Source organism: Podarcis erhardii (genome assembly GCF_964252035.2).
Source record: "Podarcis erhardii genome assembly, chromosome: 3".
Classification (NCBI taxonomy): Eukaryota; Metazoa; Chordata; class Lepidosauria; order Squamata; family Lacertidae; genus Podarcis; species Podarcis erhardii.
Window position 1 is genome coordinate 19,709,863 of NC_138507.1, and position 16,339 is coordinate 19,726,201.

Here is a 16,339-nt window from a genome sequence, read left to right on the forward strand (position 1 = left end):
CCATTTGTCTACGTGATGAGTCTACTGAAAGCATTTACACTGAAGAATATGCCTCCTAAATGAGAAAAAAAATGAAGTAATTACTCAAAAACAATATATCCAACAAATAAAATTCTGGGCTTAGCTACAGGGACATGTAACACTAAAATCTCCCTCCCCTTTTTTAAAAAAAGAATGGCTTCCATTCATTTTTCTGATATTCAAGCATGTGATATTCTGGTTCATTTAGACAAGTTCAACTAGCCTTAATTAGCCTTTTCTTTAAAAACACACACACACACACACACACACACACACACACACACACACACAGAGACACGTGTTTCCAAAGACCTCTGTTTAGCCAAACATACTTGGATTGAATAAAGATCTTGCAGGTTGTTCTACCAATATGCAACAAACCCTGTGGATTCGTGTAATATTGAGGCAATTTCTCTCCCAGTGACAGGGAAAATCAATGTGTCCAAGAGTGAAACACACTTTTAAAAAAATGTATCAAAAGTGCATCCTTGCTGTCCCTGGGTTTACTGCAAACTGGTGTGTTCTCCTAAATAATAATAATATAATAATTCATGCATCTTCTGAAGATTATTATTATTTCAATCGTATTCCTAGCACCAGAGAAAATATAAAGGTTTACATTGCCAAAGCTTTCCACATCGTTTCACTCTTTACCATTAATTCTATAGGGCAGTATATTGAATATTTTCTCACTTGCACCATCAGTTAAACAGTGAAAGGAAGAAGTGTTTGCATAATCCTTGTTAAGTAGTATTTAGATAATCCTGATAAGCTTTGTGTTCAATGATGCATGCAATTTATGGCACCTGTGAGGTTTTTTTTTTAAGGGTGTGTGTGGGTGAAATACTGTTATCCTGGGGCAAATAGTCACCGCCTGAGATCTTCTTTGAATTTTGGATTATCTTTTTTACTTCTTGCTTTGGACAACACGTTTCTAGTGTGACTAGTTCTGTATAAACATCACTTTGATATTGGAATTGTCAACTGGTGGCAATATCGGCTTTTTCAACTTGAATAAATCTTCAGAAAGTTGTTGAAATTCAAATGAAATTTCTTGTCCAGTTCTGCTAAAATTTCTTTTAGAAAGGAAACAGCTAAGGCCATATAAAAAATTGGACAGCATCTGCTTAGTCAAATATATGTATTTTTGTGTGTGTTTGTGTATACAGTGATACCTCGGGTTAAGTACTAATAATAATAATAATAATAATAATAATAATAATAATAATAATAATTTATTATTTGTACCCCGCCCATCTGGCTGGGTTTCCCCAGCCACTCTGGGCGGCTTCCAACAGAGATAAAAAATACACTAAAATGTCACATATTAAAAACTTCCCTGAACAGGGCTGCCTTCAGATGTCTTCTGAATGTCAGGTAGTTGTCCATCGCCTTGACATCCGATGGGAGGGCATTCTACAGGGCGGGCGCCACCACCGAGAAGGCCCTTTGCCTGGTTCCCTGCAACTTGGCCTCTCGCAGTGAGGGAACCGCCAGAAGGCCCTCGGAGCTGGACCTCAGTGTCCGGGCAGAACGATGGGGGAGGAGACGCTCCTTCAGATATACTGGACCGAGGCCATTTAGGGCTTTAAAGGTCAGCACCAACACTTTGAATTGTGCTCGGAAACGTACTGGGAGCCAATGTAGGTCTTTCAAGACCAGTGTTATATGGTCTCGGCGGCCGCTCCCAGTCACCAATCTAACTGCCGCATTCTGTATTAGTTGTAGTTTCCGGGTCACCTTCAAAGGTAGCCCCACGTAGAGCGCATTGCAGTAGTCCAAGCGGGAGATAACCAGAGCATGTACCACTCTGGCGAGACAGTCCGCAGGCAGATAGGGTCTCAGCCTACGTACCAGATGGAGTTGGTAAACAGCTGCCCTGGATACAGATTTGACCTGTGCCTCCATGGACAGCTGTGAGTCCAAAATGACTCCCAGGCTGCGCACCTGGTCCTTCAGGGGCACAGTTACCCCATTCAGGACCAGGGAATCCTCCACACCTGCCCGCCTCCTGTCCCCCAAAAACAGTACTTCTGTCTTGTCAGGATTCAACCTCAATCTGTTAGCCGCCATCCATCCTCCAACCGCTTCCAGACACTCACACAGGATCTTTACCGCCTTCACTGGTTCTGATTTAAAAGAGAGGTAGAGCTGGGTATCATCTGCATACTGATGAACACCCAGCCCAAACCTCCTGATGATCCCTCCCAGCGGCTGCATGTAGATGTTGAAAAGCATGGGGGAGAGGACAGAACCCTGAGGCACCCCACAAGTGAGCGGCCAGGGGTCTGAACACTCATCCCCCCCCACCACTTTCTGAACACGGCCCAGGAGGAAGGAGCGGAACCACTGTATGACAGTGCCCCCAGCTCCCAGCCCCTCAAGACGGTCCAGAAGGATGTCATGGTCGATGGTATCAAACGCCGCTGAGAGATCCAGCAGAACTAGGAAACAGCTCTCACCTTTGTCCCTAGCCCACCGGAGATCATCAACCAGTGCGACCAAGGCAGTTTCAGTCCCATGATGAGGCCTGAATCCCGACTGGAAGGGATCCAAATGGTCCGCTTCTTCCAGGCGTGCCTGGAGTTGTTCAGCAACCACTCGCTCAATCACCTTGCCCAAGAATGGGAGGTTTGAGACTGGGCGATAATTGGCCATCGTGGCCGCATCTAAAGATGGTTTTTTAAGAAGCGGTTTAATAACCGCCTCTTTCAGCGGGTCTGGGAAGGCTCCCTCACAGAGTGAAGCATTCACCACCCCACGAAGCCCATCGCCCAGTCCTTCCCGGCTAGCTTTTATAAGCCAGGATGGGCAAGGATCCAGGAGACAGGTGGTTGGCTTCACTCGTCCAAGCAGCCTGTCCACATCCTCGGAGGTAACAGATTGAAATTGATCCCACACAACTTGACCAGACAGGACTCTAGCACTCTCCCGCCCCGGCCCTGCTCCCACGGTGGAGTCTACTTCTTCCCGAATCTGAGCGATTTTATCTGCAAAAAAATTTGCAAAATCATTGCAGGAGAACATGTGGCCCGTACTGGGCCCCGATGTTACAGGTGGTTCCGCTAAATTGCGAACCACCTGAAAGAGTCTCCTGCTGCTGTTTTCTGCAGATGCAATAGAGGCGGTGAAGAAAGTCTTCTTCGCCGTCGCTATCGCCACTTGGTAGGCTCGACGTTGAGCTCTAACCCGTGTCCGGTCAGATTCAGAATGAGTTATCCGCCACCGGCGCTCTAGCCGTCTCAACGATTGTTTCATTGCCCTCAGATCCGTGGAAAACCACGGGGCTCTCCGGGCTTCATGCAATCGGAGAGGGCGCTTCGGAGCAAAACAGTCAATAGCCCTGGTTAACTCCACATTCCAGCGGGCCACCAGGGAATCGGCTGAAAGGCCATCAACATGGGATAAAGCATCCCCAACCACTCTCTGGAAACCATTTGGATCCATTAAGCGGCGGGGGCGGACCATCCAAATCGGTCCCACCTCCCTGCAGAGGGGATGGGTCGCGGAGAAGTCCAGTTGCACCAGGAAGTGATCTGACCATGGCACTTCTTTCGTTTCGCTTTTACTTAGTGTCAGATCACCAACATCCGTAGAGGTAAACACCAGGTCCAAGGCATGTCCGCGGCTATGGGTTGGGCCAGACTTATTCAGGGACAGCCCCATGGAGGCCATGCTTTCCACGAACGGAGGTCCGTTCTTAACCTGACTCTCTTCTTAACCTGAAGCACCACTTTAGCTAATGGGGCCTCTTGCTGCTGCCACGTCGCCAGAGCACAATTTCTGTTCTCATCCTGAAGCAAAGTTCTTAACCTGAAGCACTATTTCTGGGTTAGCTGAGTCTGTAACCTGAAGCGTATGTAACCCAAGGTACCACTGTACACACACACACACACAGTGTTCCCATCATCACCACTCATCTGTAGTGCCACTGTTTAGCCATCCCTGCTGTGGAATCATAAATTGGTAAAGTTGGAAGGGACCATGAGGGTCATCAAGTCCAACCCCGGGCAATGCAGGAATCTTTTGCCCAAGTTGGGACTCGAACTCACAACCCTGAGATTAAAAGTCTCAGGCTCTACTGACTGAGCTATTCCTTAGAATTGCTACTGACCCTGAAAACCACTCCAAACAGACAATGCCAGCAGAGACCAAAAATAATGCTGTCAGAAAACTGAACAAGCCCATAATATATTTCTTATTGAATTACCAGACTGTTTATTGAGGTTGGACCAAGGTTTTCCAGCGTTTCTGCCATGTATCTAAAGCCAATATGTGAGCAAATCATCTTCAGAATTTGGCAGTGTGGTATGCAAGCTAATCCCAAGCAAAGAAACTTCATTCTACAGTAGTTTGATCATCAGCGTAGGGATTTTTTGGGAAAGGGATCAAAGTAATGCAATCTTATTTGTCCTGTTCTACAGGGCTAAAATCTAAGTCCACAGTTAAGAGCGCTGTGTGCAGAAGAAACTCTCAAATGTTTTGTTTCCTGTTAATATCCAACAAAAGAGTTTTCTTGCAATGGGCTAATTGCATCATCTCTCAATTAAGAAAAGACTTTTAAAAGGTAAAGGTAAAGGTACCCCTGCCCGTTCGGGCCAGTCTTGCCAGACTCTAGGGTTGTGCGCTCATCTCACTCTAGAGGCCGGGAGCCAGCACTGTCCGCAGACACTTCCGGGTCACGTGACCAGCGTGACAAGCTGCATCTGGCGAGCCAGCGCAGCACACGGAACGCCGTTTACCTTCCCGCTGGTAAGCGGTCGCTATTTATCTACTTGCACTTAGGGGTGCTTTCGAACTGCTAGGTTGTCAGGCACTGGGACCGAACAAGGGGAGCGCACCCCGCCGCGGGGATTCTAACCGCCGACCATGCGATCGGCAAGTCCTAGGCGCTGAGGTTTTACCTTTGACTTTTAGTCACTAACAAATTATTTAATAATTTATTTAATAAATTATTTTAGTCACTAACAAAAAAGCGCCTTTGACTTTTAGTCACTAACAAATTATGCCATTCACAGAGTCGTACAGTGTTCAAAGGGGCTGAAATACTGTACACCACAATCACAGCACTTCTGATAATAGAATAGCACCAACATTATCCTTATATTTCAGATACAGGATGAGAGAACAGTGAGTTGTCCTAAGACCACCTAGCGAGTTCACAGCAGAGGCAAGGTTCAGCCCTGGCAGTTCCTTGTTCAATTTCTTCACCACCATTCCACCTCGAAGTTTTTAGTTCAATGGAAGGATATGCTCATTATGCCAGTTTTGAGAACATGGTTCTTCACTAGGTTAAATCAAGGCAGAACAGAAGCAGATCCCTTGACAGGCAGCGGTGATCAGTAGTGATTTGCCACTTGGTGCCATAGGACAAGCTTCTTCCCTACTGCAAAGGGCAAAATGAGGTGCCTAGTGATGACTTAACAGGAAGAGGGAATGGGGAAGAGGGACCCGAAACAACATTTTTGTAAAATGAATCTAAAGCAAGAATGAACACTTTTTGGAATGCCAGTCTCCTATGGGTTTAACGTGAAACAGACTAGATTTCTGGCACAAGAGGCATTGTGATCTAAACCACTGAGCCTCTTGGTCTTGCTGATTGAAAGGTCAGCAGTTTGAATCCCCGCAACGGGGTCAGCTCCCGTTGCTCTGTCCCCAGCTCCTGCCAACCTAGCACCTTTGACTGGACTTAACCATCCAGGGATCCTTTACCTTTTCTTTTACTGAAAATCCAAATAACGGTTGTCAGGAGCTATTGTGCTAAAACCAGCAGGGCAAAGTCCCGCTTTTTTAAAGTGTTACCTATTTGACTCTAAAACACACCTACAACACTTTTGAGAGCAGAGCACTAGATTTTGAAAACAGAATACTTTGTTTCATGCCCATGCCGGAATGCTACCCACTAGCTCAAAGAACCATTGCCTTAGCCTAAATTCCCACCTTCCTGTGTGCCAATCAAATGTGGAAGAACACTGAAATGGCAACACTTCCAATTTGGGTACATAAAGATTTCTGGAAGAGAGCGGCAAGGTTCAAAGGACCGCTCTTAAGTATAATGAGTAATAAACTACAACAAAAATCACAGTTTGTTCAAGAACATATGCTGCAATTTACTATATCTCAAAATTAACCATAGATATATATTTTTTAATTCCGAGAACAGGCTCATCAAAACAATATAGAAAACACATCCATGCTTATCTTTAAAACAGCACCATCTTCTGGTACTTCTGTTTCCGTGCTGCAGTCAGAAAGTACAATTGTTTTGTTTTCATAATTACGTTGTTTTTGGTTGGTAATAAATGCTGCTCGCAAAGCCTGAATGGCAAGATTTGTGAAACGTAAACACACCAAATTCTAGCTTTAAGAAAATTTCTGCCGCATTTTTTTTAAAAAACAAAAGAAAACAGCAGCTGTTGGACCTTTTCCTCCCTACTGAAACTCCAGGGCCTTCTCACTGAAACAACAACAACAACAACAACAACAAACAACAACAACAACAACAACAACAACAACACAGTCGTACCTTGGAAGTAGAATGGAGTCTGTTCCGGAAGTCCGTTCAACTGCCAAAACCAAAGCGCGGCTTTCTGATTGGCTGCAGAAAGCTCCTGCAGCAAATCGGAAGCCCCATCGGACGTTTGGCTTCCAAAAATAGTTCACAAACTGGAAGAGTCACTTCTGGGTTTGTGGCATTCGGGAGCCAAAACTTTCGGGAACTAAGCTGTTTGACTTCCAAGGAACAACTGTATCTGAATAGAAAGAGAACGGGTCTTTGCTGGATCTCAAAAGCAAGTCTAGATTTCGGGTAGCCATTTGAGTGCCTTCCAGATGTTGCTAGACATAGGCACTGTGGCTGGCTTTGTCTGAATCTAGTCCAACCTACTGCAATGCAGGAATATGCAGCTGTCCCATATGGGAATCGAACCTGCAACCTTGAAGAGCAGGTTCACAATTTGGAGGTTCTTTTGGGTCCAGCTCTGCCCCTGGAAGCAGGTGACAGGTTTGACTGCTATAGGCAAGGAAAGCCTTGCCACGGTAGCTCATGTGTTGGTTATTTCAGGACTGGACGATTGCAATGCACTCTGTGTGGGGCTCCCCTCATGCTCGATCTGGAAGCTGCTGTTAGTGCAGAATGCTGCAGCACAATTGCTGACAGGAGTGAGGCCTTTGCCACATATAACAGGTGCACTCAGAGATCTGCATTAGCTGCCAATTTACTACGGTGTTACTATTAGTATAAAGTAAAGGTAAAGGGACCCCTGACCATTAGGTCCAGTCGTGGCTGACTCTAGGGTTGCAGCGCTCATCTCACTTTACTGGCTGAGGGAGCCGGCGTACAGCTTCTGGGTCATGTGGCCAGCATGACTGAGCCGCTTCTGGCGAACCAGAGCAGCGCACGGAAGTGCCGTTTACCTTCCTGCTGGAGCGGTACCTATTTATCTACTTGTACTTTGATGTGCTTTTGAACTGCTAGGTTGGCAGGAGCAGGGACTGAGCAACAGGAGCTCACCCCGTTGCGGGGATTCGAACCGCCGACCTTCTGATCGGCAAGTCCCAGGCTCTGTGGTTTAACCCACAGCTCCACCCGCATCCCTTACTATTAGTATATAAGGTCCTTTAAAAAGCCGTTTACTACAAGTTTGCCTTACTCCACATGCTTTTCGGCTGGCGGAATTGGCACGGCTACAGGTGCCATATAATACCTGCTCCACATTTGCGAGAACTTGATTGTTTAGTGTGGCAGCACTTTGAACTTTGGAACTGCCTGCCTATTGAGATTAAGCAGGCGTCTTGACTGTACGCTTTTGGGCGCCTGCCAAAAACCTTATTTAGGCAAGCCTACTGAGATGCTTAGGAAGCTGAGGTAATTATAATCTGTTGTCGCATTTTAACCTTTGTATGTTTTGAAGTACTGTTGTCAATTTGTCTTGATTTAAAAAATACTACTTTTTTTTTGCTAAACCACTTTGAGGTTTCTTACATAGAATCACAGAACTGTAGATTTGGAAGGGACCCCGAGGGTCATGTAGTGTAAACTCTTGTGGCGCAGGAATCAAGCGGTGTTTATCAGTGTTGTGAAATAAATCAATTGGGTTAAGAAGTAGAGTTTAAGTGGGCACAAGATATTGGTCATGATATTATGTTTGCTGACTGGGAGCAGTTATGGACCACAGGTATTAATTTTACGGCATGTAGTGCCTTAAAAGAGAATATAATGAAAATGATCTATAGGTGGTACATGACCCCAGTCAAGCTTGCAAAGATATATCATTTGCCCAATAACAACTGCTGGAAGTGTAATGAATGTGAAGGAACTTTTTATCATCTTTGGTGGACCTGCCCGAAGATTAAGGCCTACTGGGAAATGATCTATAATGAAATTAAGAAAATCCTTAAGTGGACATTTGTAAAGAAACCGGAGGCTTTTCTCTTGGGCATGGTAGGCCAAATGGTTCCAAAGAAAGATAGAACATTTTTTATGTACGCAACAACAGCAGCAAGAATTCTTTTGGCAAAGTATTGGAAGACTAAAGAACTACCTACTCTGGAAGAATGGCAGACCAAGGTGACTGAATTTATGGGACTGGCAGAGATGACCGGCAGAATTCGTGACCAGAGGAGAGAGACAGTGGAAGAAGACTGGAAAAAATTTAAAATCTATCTTAAAAATTGTTGTAAAATTTCGGAATGTTAAGATGTCAAGGGATTTGATATAAAGAATTACAGCTGAAAAAATTTAAGCTTAAGAAAATTTTAAAGAGAATTAAATATAAAAATGGATGAAGGATTGCTAAAAAATTTTAAAACAAGGATGCAGTGAAGGGGAGGTATGGGGAAGTCGTGTTATGTTTGTTTGTTTTTTGTTTATGTTGTAAAATTAATAAAAATTATTAAAAAAAAAAAAAAGAAGTAGAGTTTACCAGCAAAGCCGTATGTAACCTGCAACTGTCATTTAAAGACACAAGACCTTATTACAGGAAACATAAGCATTAAAGAAAGAGAAACAAATTGAAGCATAGTGTTGATGATATCGTTTATAATACAACAAATGAAGAAGATCTTGTTACTTTTATTTAAATATAAAAGTATCTCTGACTGTATCAGTATCAAACGTTATTTCGGTCGCAGACCAGCATAAGATAAAACATACAGATAAACTGAACACATAAGACTTAAAACAGGTAAGGGATAAAAACTACTAATTAAAAGCTGATTATACTATACATAACTTTAAAAGATAAAAACATGGACAAATGGTTAAAAGTGAGTATAAGGGAGCCCTGTTTAGGGAAGTTTTTAATGTTTGATGTTTTATCGTGTTTTTAATATTCTGTTGGGAGCTGCCCAGAGTGTCTGAGGAAACCTAGCCAGACGGGCAGGATATAAATAATAAATTAATTATTATTATTATTATTAGGAATGTAAAGGAGCACAGGTCTTGCATTTTGTGCCTTCAGTTTAGGCCTAGTTTGTGGTGCAAGTCATCCTTCGACAAACAGATCTCTGACTGGTTTTGTGCCACATCTACAATACCACAAGCTTATCAATTAAGCTTTCTGTTAAGGTTTTTCAATTAAGCTATCAATGAACGTCATTCCTTCCTCCCTTTTTAACTTGCTCAACACAACCATACGCAAGTCTTCCTCCATCCAAGTCATGGCTTGGTTTAGTTTTTGGAATCCAGGAAGCACGCACAAAAAACAACAACCCCAAGTGTCAGAAAACTTACCTGGAATAACCAGAAGCAAGGCTTTGGGAGCACTTTTACGTTTCCAAAGATCTTTCCAAGGGCCACACTTAATGACTTGCGTAGCCATTCCATAAACGTAGGTGAACTCTTCGTGCAGCGGAACTTCAGGTTCTGATTTCATGCTTGCGGCTGAAAACAACAAGAAAAAGCCTTGAAATGTATCTAGCTAGACAATAAGATGTCCTCCAACATGGGCTTTCTTGTAAGAAAGGAAGAAGCGACTTGTAGCTCCTGTGTGGCCAGGCAACAACCACGGCAAGAGTTTCAACAAACGTTCATATATTTGAGAAGTTCAGAGCAGCTGCCAGATGTTCCCTCCCATGCAATTGCTGCAATTAGTGCAGAATGCTGCAGCACAGTTGCTAACAGGAGTGAGGCAATTGCTATACACATAGGTTATTTTGCTTCAAGAGTATTACAAAAGACCATGTTGTTCTTTTCTGTGAACCACCCTGAGATCTATCTCTTCCATCTCTGCAATCACTGATCGAGCAAGGGAAATTACAGGGTGTCCAGATGCAACAGTGGACACAATAACAAATCTTGGCAAGACAGAGGCATTGTGGGTGAGCAGCTCCCTTGTCTGAGAAATGGGTTAGTTTTCTACCCTGGATGGGATTGCACTCTCCCCGAAGGAGCAGGTTCAAAGGGCTATTGAAGTCCGTGGCCTAGGAACAGGGGAACGTGGGCTGTCTAGAGTCCAAAGGATCAGGTGGAAAGGGTTTGAGGGCTACTTTTGGTGCCTGGGATTCCTCATTCCTGTTTTAAAGGAATAGATTTTCCTTGTGAAGTACTAACAATGTTAATACCTCAATGCACCAAGCCAGATTCTGAAAGCCAGAAGTCCCCAACAATTTAGAAGCATTTCAGGCATTCAGAAGAACAGTCATACCTCGGGTTAAAGATGCTTCAGGTTGAGCGTTTTCAGGTTGTGCCCCGCGGTGACCTGGAAGTACTGGAAAGGGTTACGTCCAGGTTTCGCTGCTCGCGCATGCGCACACGCTCAAAATGACGTCACATGCATGCACAGAAGCGTCGAATCGCGACCCGCGCACAGGCAGATTGCGTTCTGCTCAGGTTGCGAACGGGGCTCCGGAACAGATCCCGTTCGCAACCAGAGGTACCACTGTACAAATATTTTATTCGTGAGAAGCAGAAAACCAGGATCTCCAGAAACACTAGCGGACCGCACTTGTAATATATAAGTGTCTCCACTTTTGTCATTCAGCCCAGACATTGAGATCCAGCTCCAAGGGCCTTCTGGTGGTTCCCTCCCTGAGAGAAGTGAAGTTACAGGGAACCAGGCAGAGTGCCTTCTCAGTAGCAGCGCCCACCCTGTGGAACGCCCTCCCGTAAGACGTCGAGGTAATAAACAATTACATGACTTTCTGTGCTGCATGGAGAATAGAGCAAGCTTGTTTTCTCCTGCTCCAGAGAGTGGGATTCAGGCCAATGGCTTCAAGTTACGAGAAAGGAGATTCCAACTGAACAGCAGGAAGAACCTCAGGAGGTGGCAGCCATCTATCACAGATGCTTTAGTAGATATTCCTGCATTGCAGGGGGTTGGACTAGATTACCCTACAATTCTATGATTCTATGTCACATTCCAGCCAGGTCAAAGCACTTGAGGAAGGCATGGAGCAGGGTCAGAGGGATCATAGCCTGATCTGGGGAAAGTCTTATAGGCTGGATAGAGAACTCTGGGGTACCACACACAGCCCCTAGCCTTGAGGTCCCCTACTTTTCCAATTTCTACATTTCATTAATTTTATACATTTCACTAATTTTAATACAGTGGTACCTCTGGTTACGTACTTAATTCGTTCTGGAGATCTGTTCTTAACCTGAAACTGTTCTTAACCTGAAGCACCACTTTAGCTAATGGGGCCTCCTGCTGCTGCCATGCCGCCGGAGCCCGATTTCTGTTCTCATCCTGAAGCAAAGTTCTTAACCTGAAGCACTATTTCTGGGTTAGCGGAGTCTGTCACCTGAAACGTATGTAACCTGAAGCGTATGTAACCCGAGGTACCACTGTATTTTGCTGGAAGCTGCCCAGAGTGGCTGGGGAAACCCAGCCAGATTGACAGGGTATTATTATTATTATTATTCTCGAAGCTACCAACATGAGTTTGACCAAACTGCGGGAGGCAGTGGAAGACAGAAGTGCCTGGCGTGCTCTGGTCCATGGGGTCACGAAGAGTCGGACACGACTAAACAACAACATCATCATCATCATCATTATTATTATTATTATTATTATTGCTTTTATTCTTGCTTTCCCCCACTGCGCAACGGAGAGAGAGAGAAAGCAAAGCGGCCAAGGGTCGGGGAAGGAACATTCAGCAGCCGAAGCGAGCCCAGCGGCCGGGAAACCAAACACGTACCTTGCCCGGATCAGTCCCTCCGGGCGCTTTCCGTGGCTGACAGAACCAGACAGGGCAGCTGCTGAGCAGGCCGGGCGGAAGCAGCGAACCGGCCGGCCCAACTCCCCTACGGGGGTCGGAAGGAAGCTGCTCGTCGGCTCTTCCGCCAGGCTCGGAGAAAAGTGATAGGCGGGCTGCGGAGCCAATGCCGAGCCCACACGTCACGGACATCCCGCCCTCGCCGAGGTAAGAGGAACGCAACAGAGCTGGCTGCGCGCCGCTGGCGCTTCTTGGAGCCTTTGGCCACCGGTAGGTTTTGTCTCCCCTATGTTAGGGAGATCTGGGTTAGCTGGGCAGTTTCGCCATTCGCTTAAGCCCCTGTTTCCCGCGCTTGGGTCTCCAGCGGCCGTCGGACTACAACTCCCATCATCCCTAGGTAGCGGGACCAGCGGTCAGGGATGATGGGAGTTGTAGTCCGACGGCCGCTGGAGACCCAAGCGTGGGAAACACTGGCTTAAAACTGCTTAGAGGCGGAGGGTGGGAGGGAATCCCATTGAGAGGTTATTAATTAAGATGGCAAAGGTGTAGAATGGGGTCCCCCTTCCCAGTCCCTGCTGTGTTGAGGGCTATCAGGATTTTGCTATTTATTTTAACCCCGCATTGAAATAAATTCCAATTAGGTCAATTTAGCTAAACCCCTGCTATAGAAAAAAAGGGGGGGGGGTTAACATTTGAAAAATAAGCCTTTTTTAAAATTACGTTTCCCAAAAAAATTCCACATGGCTTTCAATACATAATAGCCCCGCCCGCCCCCCTTTTTACATCCCACTCCCTTTTCCATGGTGTTTGTGTTTCTCTCCCTCGGCTGCACCCTATCTTCTATCTCTTAAACCTTAACAGAACGACTGTAACCTTTAATCTCTTTAATGCTCATAGTTCCAGTCCTGCTCAAGTGTTCATCATTTTCGGAATAGTTACAGAAATATTATTAAAGGGTTTCCGTTCTTCCACGAAACCTTCATCACTAGGTTCTCTTCTTTTAGCTGTTAACCAATTCTGCATAGTTCATCACCTTACTTATCCATTCTAGCAAGGAATATATTTTGTATTCTTCTATCGCTACAGAGTTCCCCCATGGCCACTTGCAAGAAGGTGAGGACCATAACAAAGTCTGCAAGAACCTTTAAAGACTTTAGACGTTGTCCAACCCCTTAATCAAAGACCACCCAAAAACATCATACATGCGTCACAGAAAGAGGCGGTCTACAACAGAAATTTGAGAGTATGGCTTCTCTCCTGTCTGTCAAGATACCTGATCATGTTTTACTGATTGCATTACCTGGCCAGTCTGGCCATTCTTTTGAAATCGTATATACTGTACCTTAGTTCTTGAATCCAGGTTACTGGGGCCGACTCCACAAAATATGCTCCTAAAACAGGATTTGAAGAATTTGGAAGTGAAATAATTGGGAAGACAGCCCTGTTTAGGGAAGTTTTTAATGTTTGATGTTTTATCGTGTTTTTAATATTCTGTTGGGAGCTGCCCAGAGTGGCTGGGGAAACCCAGCCAGATGGGCGGGGTATAAATAATAATATTTTCTTTTTCTTTTTCTCCAAGGTATTTCCTTCTGCAGAGGAAGTTGGAGAGCAAAGATGACTTTTGGGGTTTCTCTGTGTGAAGTGTGTGTCTGCTTCGTGTGCACCCTAAAATTTTTACAGCACCTCCAATTTAGGTCAAATTAACTCATGTATGACTTTCTGTGTGTGCAACCTACCTGCTCCTAAAGTAGGATAATGTTGCACATCTGATGACATGGCCTCTAAATTAAAGTCAAGAGTCAACCTGTGAGCTCAACTGAATTGCCTGTAGCAGGGCATGAAAAACAATAGCTGTTATTAACGTTATTAAAATCCAGTGTTAATTTGAAATCAAATTGGCAGCCTGCTCATGTTACAGTATTACAAGGGTGTCAAACACAGTAATAAAATCCTGCTAAAGCCCAACCAATTTCTAAATTTAAACTTAAAATATATAACCCAAGGCCCATTCAGTCGTTCCACTCACAATAGCTCAAGGGCCTTCCGAGACATAATTTCTCTAACCGCCTCTAGCTTCTGTTAGGATATTTCCGTTCCACCTTAAAAGGGAGCAGGCTTTGTGAGTCAGAGTCTGCGTATTTCCTGTTCACAGGATGTTTCTGTTTTGATAGAGCTGTTGTCTCTTTCTCTCTGTGCCTGAGCAGACCGAAGCAGGCAGTCATGTTTTTTCTTTGTTCTGACCAACGCTGAATAAACTTCTAAATAATGCTCTTCTGTGTGCATCTTTCGCTGTGCATTATCTGCTGATAGAGCGTGCATCTGCTCTGGAATGTCACAAGCTATTTTCTGGAGCTCGTGTCACTAATTGCTGATACTGCGTTTCTACGGGAGGTTGATGGACGTCCGGAGACGGCTTGGGAGCCATGATGGACTTTGTCTCCCTGGCAGTATCCCAACATTGTACATTGTACTTGTCAGCAGAACTGTCAATAATCTGTAAATTGCTGTAAATAACAGTTTGGTCTCTATGAAGTTATATTGTTTTCAAATGCAGCAGTTCAAATTTTCATTTCCCATACCGTGAATGTGTCCCGTGTCATGCAAACACCCAGCAGGCAAATCTACTAACAATGGAAACAACTGCAAACTTGTAACCCCAGATATTATAGCGTCTTGGGTTTATTTTATATAGCCAAAGAACCCACTTTTAAGTGTGTTCATTCAGCTCCATTGAATTCCTTCCTGAAACATTTATGTAGTGCCGCCAACACTCTCTATTCCTTCAAACCTCCACTCAAAACTCACCTTTCCAAGAAACCTTTGACTCAACTGCCTTAGGCCGAACTGTAGGCTATATTAAATGTGTGATTGCATTTAATATGACTGTTTTGGTGCCGTTAAACAGCAGCCAAGTCAATGTCAGGACCACAATGCAACGTAATTACCATTAGCACATCTGCTCTCTGTGGCAGCTTTGCAATAAGACAAAAAGTGCCATGTTAAATATGATCACACATGCATTATATCATGTATTTTGTCCTTCATTCCTTATCCCCAAGGGACCCGGGTGGCGCCGTGCTCTAAACCACTGAGCCTCTTGGGCTTGCCGATCAGAAGGTTGGTGGTTTGATTTCGAGTGAGCTCCCTATACTTGGTCCCAGTTCTTGCCCACCTAGCAGAAAGCACGTCGGTGGAAGTAGAGAAATAGCTACTGCTGTGGAGGGAAGGTAAATGGCATTTCTGTGTGCTCTGACTTCTGTCACACTGTCCCGTTGCACCAGAAGTGGTTTAGTCATGCTCGCCACATGACCCGGAAAGCAGTCTGTGGACAAACGTCGGCTCCCTCAGCCTGAAAGCAAGATGAGCGCAGCACCCCGTGGTCACCTTTGACTGAACTTAACCGTCCATGGGTCCTTAACATTTTTACTTTTACCTTATCCCCACCTGAGAGCCAAATGTCTTCCTGGTAGCCACCCAAAGTCACCCAAGGAAGACAGCTGAAAACAAGCAAGGTCAGAGCAGGCAGGGTTTAACTTTTTACTCCTTAACTGGCTAAAACGATTCCCCTGAAAGCTGCTGTTTGCATGGGGAGCAGGGGTGCCAACTTGAATAAAATATTAGGAGGACCCAGTTAAACCCTGCCCCGCATAATCGATCACAAGACGCGGCACGTGCACACCATTTGAATGAAAATGCCTATCATTTTGGGGGGGAGGGCGCACCCCCTCAAACATTTAATTGGTGGGGGAGCAGAGGTATGCTTATGTAACAAGCCCCCCCCCCCCATACTAACCTTCCAGGCCCAAATGTCGCCATAATAAGTAACTGAATTTTGTCACAGTTGGAACGCAACTGGACTGAAGTAAGAAAACTAACCCCTTCCTTTAGGAATAAATGATGCCCCCCCCCAACTCATAACAGAGGATTCTAACTGGGGATATGTCGTGCTGGTGTTGTGGAGCTAAACTTCACCTTGTGCTTTTCAACTGCTGACAGGTTTGCCATTGTAGTTGTTAATAAGAGTTTTATCACCTGCCTTTTCTTCCAGACACATTCAAGTCCCCAAACTGTCTTCCCGGTATTGTTCTCTAGCCTAGGCAAGGCTGTGGAATTCTTTGTTCCCAAGCTTTAATGCAACATCTGTCAAACGCAGAGAGGCAAC

General features: G+C 44.9%; 1 protein-coding gene and 1 long non-coding RNA gene across 4 annotated transcripts in view; one reads left to right on the plus strand and one right to left on the minus strand.

The window, feature by feature from the left end:
* LDAH (lipid droplet associated hydrolase) overlaps positions 1–12,277 on the minus strand; it is a 94,872-nt gene extending 82,595 nt beyond the window's left edge. The window contains exons 1-2 of one of the 2 annotated variants that reach the window (XM_081857394.1): positions 12,160–12,277; positions 9,755–9,904 (exon numbers count right to left, since the gene is read on the minus strand). In XM_081857394.1, coding sequence (XP_081713520.1) covers positions 9,755–9,896 — 142 coding nt within the window. In that variant the 5' untranslated portion in view covers positions 9,897–9,904; positions 12,160–12,277. Of the gene's footprint in view, positions 1–9,754; positions 10,044–12,159 lie in introns of those variants that run through there. The other variant, XM_081857393.1, reaches the window with a different exon arrangement.
* Positions 12,273–14,089, plus strand: LOC309339396. 2 transcript variants are annotated; one of them, XR_014155297.1, is made up of 2 exons: positions 12,273–12,384; positions 13,264–14,089. It is a non-coding gene; the product is annotated as an uncharacterized lncRNA (long non-coding RNA). The 2 variants fall into 2 exon arrangements; XR_014155298.1 differs by lacking the exon at positions 12,273–12,384 and adding an exon at positions 12,402–12,447.
* The last annotated feature ends 2,250 nt before the right edge of the window (positions 14,090–16,339 follow it).